Source organism: Tupaia chinensis, unplaced genomic scaffold (assembly GCF_000334495.1).
Source record: "Tupaia chinensis unplaced genomic scaffold, TupChi_1.0 Scaffold000097_1, whole genome shotgun sequence".
NCBI classification, from domain to species: domain Eukaryota; kingdom Metazoa; phylum Chordata; class Mammalia; order Scandentia; family Tupaiidae; genus Tupaia; species Tupaia belangeri.
In genome coordinates this window covers 819,421-826,041 of record NW_006159559.1, presented here as the reverse complement: position 1 = coordinate 826,041, position 6,621 = coordinate 819,421, and the positions used below count along the sequence as shown (strand labels likewise).

Sequence of the window (6,621 nt, the reverse complement as noted above, 5' to 3'; positions counted from 1 at the left end):
CCGCGCCGCACCCCGCCGCAGCTCCAGCCCCCGAGTCCCCCCTCTTGCGGCCCCGTCTCCGCGGGGCAGCTCGCCCGAGTGGCCAGCGCGTAAAAAGAGAGGGAGGGCAGAGCTTCAGCGGCTGGCGCGGCGCAGCGCGGCTCCCAGACTTCACCCCACCCAGCCCTGGAGCCCGCAGCCGCCGCAGGACAGTACCCCAGCTTGGGGCGGAGGGCGGGTATGCAAGACCAGGACTCCCTGCTGACCTGAAAGCTTTGGTCTGGTCAGCTAGGAAACTCCTGCGGGCGGAGTCAGCAGATCTTGGAGCTCCCAGGTTAGGTAGGAGAGGTTTCGCCCCGAGCAAGTGGGGTAAGAGACCCCACCTGGCTGAAGTCCCTTCCTCAAGCAATACAGTACTTCGTCCTCCTCCACTGCGCGCCTCCAGGGAGCCAGAGCGGAGCGGGGCTTCCTGGGCCAGGTCTTACCAACCCAGGGTTAAGACTGGGCGTGGAGAGGAGCATCCTGAGACGCGGCTGCAGCGCCAGGCGCACTGGAAGTGCAGGGGACGCGCCCGACTGCCTCCGCTGCAGCGCCCGTGACCTCTAGTTACAGCTAGGAATCTGGGCGGAGGAGTAATTGAGGAACCCACGGAACTGACTAGCAACGGGGGACAAGCCTGTGGTCTCCACAGTCCTTCCGCCCACTCCCTCGTCCGCTCCATGCCCGAGAGCTGCGCTCCAGAGCCTGGGCGAGGAGAGCCATGGAGGAACTGGGTGCTCAGTGCGCCCCGCCGCCGCCCGCCGGCTCCCAGACCAGGGTACCTCAAGCCAATCTCTCCGCTGCTCCCTCCCACAACTGCAGCGCCGAGGGCTACATTTACCAGGACTCCATTGCCCTGCCCTGGAAAGTCCTGCTGGTTATATTGCTGGCGCTCATCACCTTGGCCACCACGCTCTCCAACGCCTTTGTGATCGCCACCGTGTACCGGACCCGGAAGCTGCACACCCCGGCCAACTACCTGATCGCCTCCTTGGCAGTCACAGACCTGCTCGTGTCCATCCTGGTGATGCCCATCAGCACCATGTACACGGTCACCGGCCGCTGGACACTGGGCCAGGTGGTCTGCGACTTCTGGCTGTCGTCGGACATCACCTGTTGCACTGCTTCCATCCTGCACCTCTGTGTCATTGCCCTGGATCGTTACTGGGCCATCACGGACGCTGTGGAGTACTCAGCTAAACGGACTCCCAAGAGGGCGGCGGTCATGATCGCGCTGGTGTGGGTCTTTTCCATCTCTATATCGCTGCCGCCGTTCTTCTGGCGCCAGGCCAAAGCCGAGGAGGAGGTGTCGGACTGCATGGTGAACACCGACCACATCCTCTACACGGTCTACTCCACGGTGGGCGCTTTCTACTTCCCCACCCTGCTCCTCATCGCCCTCTACGGCCGCATCTACGTGGAAGCCCGCTCCCGGATTTTGAAACAGACGCCTAACAGGACCGGCAAGCGCCTGACCCGAGCCCAGCTGATAACCGACTCTCCAGGGTCCACCTCTTCGGTCACCTCGATTAACTCGCGGGCTCCGGATGTGCCCAGCGAATCCGGGTCTCCGGTGTACGTGAACCAAGTCAAAGTCAGAGTCTCTGACGCCCTGCTGGAAAAGAAGAAACTCATGGCCGCTAGGGAGCGCAAAGCCACCAAGACCCTAGGGATCATTTTGGGAGCGTTTATTGTGTGTTGGCTGCCCTTCTTCATCATCTCCCTGGTGATGCCTATCTGCAAAGATGCCTGTTGGTTCCACCTGGCCATCTTTGACTTCTTCACGTGGCTGGGCTATCTTAACTCCCTCATCAACCCCATCATCTATACAATGTCCAATGAGGACTTCAAACAAGCGTTCCATAAACTCATACGCTTTAAGTGCACAAGTTGAGTTGTCAATTGCAGTGGGGTTGCCTAAGCGACCTTTGGGGACCAAGTTGGGTCTGGTTCCACAGGTAGGTCGACTCTTCTTTCGCTGTTACTAGGTCGGAACAAGGCTCTTTCTTCTGGGCAAGGGCAATGGATCCTGAGAAGCCAGGACAGCCCCGAGAGAAAGCTCTGGAAGGAGAACTGTTCAAACTAAACATAGAGCTTCCCTACTGAGGAGGAGGCTCAGTTCCTCCCCCCAGACCCCAAGTCAGCACTGACCCTGCGGCAGCCAATCACAAAGGGGGTTGGAACTTATAAAAATTGATGATGTAAAGGGTATTTCTGCCCTGCTTTGTCACGAATGATGCCCTCTAGAAACAGTGGTACTTGTAGTTGTGTCAGAAGACTGTCTGAGACAGATCTTCATACAGCCTGGTAGTACTTGAACTAGATGCTTAATACTTTGTGTTTTGGGGAGAACTTTATGTTACAGCTTCATTTCAGAACAGTTTCTTTGACATCTTTCAGGTTTTGTTTATTTAAACTCGGTTGGCGAAACATGTGGATCTGGTACTCAAACCCTATGTGTGTTTTGGATGTCAGAGAAACCTTGAAGAGTTGACAGCAAAATTCTGATGCTAAGATCTCTATTTTTATTATAATTGAAACTATATGGGGATAGGTGGGTGGGAGTGGAAGAGGGGGGAATATGAAACTGAGAATCAACACCTATTATAGTTTATTTTCTGCAGATTTGTAATTTTTAAATTCTTGTTGAGCAGTTGTCAAACCACAGCTCTAACAACTCAAACAAAAACATCACGTGTGCTAGTGCCAAAGTCTGCAGATGGCTTTATTCGTTCTCCTAATTTCACGTTTGTGTCATTTTACACAATTAAATCCCCATAGATGGAGGATATGATGGGTGACTCAGCCCAAACTGCTGCTATATTTCTTATTAATACAATCGATTAAACCGATTAGTATTAAATATGTACTATCCTTTAACAAGGAAAGTATCTTCTTATCCAATTCAGGAGGATGTGAAGGCAAAGGATGAAATACAAATGGATATTATACAATAAGGAATGAGAGGGCAATAGGAGGATGTATATTTGACTGTAAAAAAATCTTAAAATGCATGAGACATTTTTCTGATAGTCATTTGCACTCTTCCTTCCCATCTGTGATTCCTTTGTGTGCTAACATATAAACTAATCAAGAGAAGTAGCTATCTCCTCCAGAAATCTTCAAAATGTAGCACAAGCCCTAAAAACTCTATTAGAGAGAGTGACAGAGAAAAAAAAAAAAACAACTTGTTTCTTTTCCCTTGCTGTCGAAGTTTGCCTAAGAAAATAGAAAGATTACTAGCAAATGACATGCAAAAACTGCTTTAGAAAAGCTTAGAGAAGCTAAAATTGAGCCTGTTTTCCTTGTAACTCACAGAACCAAACCCCTGACTTACTAAGTAATCAGGAAAGTGCCAAGACTTTGAGCCTTGAAAATTTGTCACTGACCTGACAAGTCAATGAATATAATATCTGGAATATTTAAAATTTATCCACCTTTTCAAATTTCAAAAATACATAGTTATACTATTTCAAATTAACTCTGAAGGCTCCCAGTTCATGGCAAAAATCGCACACTAAGAGATGAAAAGAAAATGGATTATCTTAAGACAAATAAGTATCCCTGAAGGATCACCTGCACAGAAAGAAAATGTATATTGGAAACATTTCACATGCCAAAGAAGACCCACACTCCCTTCTTCAGAAGGCTTTCTGCATTTGATACCTTTTGTCTGCAGAGGCGAGTTGTCTTTGTAAAATAGATTCACTCCTTGCTTGAAGCTCCCCAGTTCAGATTGTCAAACAATAGATGTATTGAACTGAAGGACACTGCTTGCTTGCCTACTGTGCAGACCTTCACACTGGAGTAATGACTCTCGAAAATACACTATTCAAAGGTTCACATGTAAGTACTCAAGATAAGAAATTTTGATCAACATTTATACCTGTCACTGCAGCAAGGTAAAATTTTAGGTATTTGATAAACCTATACTTCGGCTGGATCCCAAAGTTTCTTTGTTCGCTTTTGTGACATTTCTCCTATGGAGGAATGTGCATAGAGGGCACTATTTGTTTTTTATGTTATTAATATGTTTGTCTTTTGTTTATGCAGCTGTGTTTTCTTTGGGTCTGTGAGACAATTAAGTCAACTTCTAAGAGCCTTAGGGAGAAAAGAAATTTAAATAAGGAGTCACTTAGACATGATTTCTTTATAGGGCAATGATTGTGTCCTTATAGTAACAAAAAACAAGGTCAATTTAGTCAACAGGTTGCTTACCATTTTGTAGAATACCAACCTAAGTTTTTGCTTGATTATTTAAGCCGAATCGACTGGATTTGGGCATATTGTGTAAAGTAGAAGCTTGCAAACCCTTGTATTTATAAGATCTGGAATCACCAGCCAGCATTGCACATGATTATGCAAAGTGTATTATTCATCCCAGGGGTATGTAGTTAAGACTGTTAAACTCCTTTTCAGTTACTGCTGCCTATGGTATAGTTTGTTTCATAAACTACACACATGGCTTTTTTGCAGAACATAAAATGAGAGAACTGTTTAACTTACATAGGAATGAAAATATATTTTCATTGGCTGTGATTACAAATAACATCTTTCATATTGTTTAATTGCACAAAATTTCACACAAATATATGAATGTATATTCATCCGAAAATGCCAGTATTGTCTTGTGTTTCTAGGAATTTTAGAGTTTCCTTTGAAAAATGGACACTGCACCCATGAATGAATATTTATTGAGTTCAACAAACTTCTTACAGAACAATAGTCTTCACCTTTCCTCTCTATTATCTTAGTTTTATCTTTAATCAGGAAACCCTGAGAGGACTATAATTCACTCAAGCAGTAAGATCTCAAATTATATGTATTTGATGAAGATGCCGTGACTGAAAATTGCCTACGGTATTTCACTTTTCAGCAAATGTATAACTGAAAATGAAATTTAGGAAAATAATGAAATAAAAATTATTTTATTGTGCTCTAAGAAGCATGGATAGTAGTTCTATTATTGTGGAAAGATTGTTTCATTGGATTCTGGGATGGTGTTTAGGAGTTTGAGCCTTCATGAGAAAATATTACCAAAGAAACGCACTGTGGCTGCCTGTCCTGTGCTGACATGATCTGGGGGACTGTTTATATCTGTAGTCAAATCCATTATTACAAGAGTCTCAGATTACTTTTTTTTAAAAAGTTCATTTTATTTATCATTTTAGAGAACAGCTGTGTATGATAAGAGAGAGAGACAGAGAGAAGCTCCATCAGCAGACTTTCATCACGTTGCAATTCCCCTTCACCAGTTCTTCAGGTTCTCAGGATCTTAAGATTTGGGGAACCCTCATGTTTTGAGACTAACCGGGAAATCAGAACAGCAGCCCGCCATATGACTCCCAGCACTGCAGCCCAGTTTATCACTGACCATGTCACTAGCCTGGGCTTCTAGATTGTACTTTTAGGCCAAATAGTGAGTTTTTGACAAACTGTAGATGCATAAAATACAAAAGAAGGAAAAGGGGGACCAGTGTATGGCATAATGGTTACATCACGGGACTCCCACGGAATTGACTACAGAGTCTCAGACCCGTTGGCTGAAACTCATGTGTACGTATGTGCATAAGATCCCAAAAGGAGAATGGAGAAGAGATTGCAGCATGGCCATTCCTGTAAAAGGTGATTTCTTGCTTTCTGGCTCTCTGTCTCTGGCGAGTTCATGTGCCTTATAGCAAAAATGTCTCAAAAAAAAAAAAAAAAAAAGAAAAGAAAAGAAAGAAAGAAGGAAAAGGAGGAGCTAAGGTTGGAGAAAGGCCTGACAGGAATAGCCTCATCTAACTGAAGACCAATGCAATAAAAAGAAAGGTGAACTTTTGTAATTAGAAAGTCCTAGTTTTAAATTGCAAACAAAGCATGTTAGAACTGTAGGTTTCTCTTCAAACACCACATACTTATAAGTTGTAGCGAAGGCTTAGAGCCCATGCATGTAAAGCACCTATCAAGATGCTTGAGACATTTTTGACTCCAAGCAGAGTACCTTCTCTTAGCCATTCTTCCTCATTATTTCCTTTCGTGGAACTATTGTGGATGTAACGAGCCTATAGCATAAACAAAACCAAACAAACATAACAAACAACAACAATAACAACAGAAAAAATAAAACCAAGGCTACTTGGGAGAAATTGGACTAGGGAAGATCAAACTACCTGGAATATCTTGGCTAAAACTATTCATAGAAATGGCTGAAGTTGTCAGCCTTTTATAATTACTCATCCCAGGCTATGACACAAAGCCTAAAGGACAAGAAGGAGCAGGAGAGATGGTTCACAGTGGCTCTAATAGGCAAGAAGAAATTGCCAAATATTTAGTTTCCTATGGTGCCCTCTTATTTGCTTTTAAACCCTCTTCTGGCTATCTTCCTAGAGTCCAAAGTCCCAGGCCACATCCATATACTTTTTCAGCAACTTATTTACCATTTCTCTGCTGTCTTCTTATCTATATAAAGTCATGATAAGCAATAAGGATGTGTTTAGCTCTTATTTTGTCTGTGAAGGGCTTGTTAGGTAGCCAAGGGTTTTACAGATATAAGAAAAAAAATTGGTTCAAATTAATGTTAATTGATGGGGGAAAAAGAATTTAAGTGGAGTTTTAGGGAAA

The 6,621-nt window shown here is 44.3% G+C and overlaps 1 protein-coding gene across 1 annotated transcript; it reads left to right on the top strand.

The window, feature by feature from the left end:
• The first annotated feature begins 74 nt into the window (after positions 1–74).
• On the top strand, positions 75–4,854 carry HTR1B (5-hydroxytryptamine receptor 1B). Its single transcript, XM_006143333.3, has one exon. It carries the CDS (start codon positions 740–742, stop codon positions 1,910–1,912), a length of 1,173 nt encoding a protein of 390 aa, XP_006143395.1. The 5' UTR covers positions 75–739; the 3' UTR covers positions 1,913–4,854.
• The last annotated feature ends 1,767 nt before the right edge of the window (positions 4,855–6,621 follow it).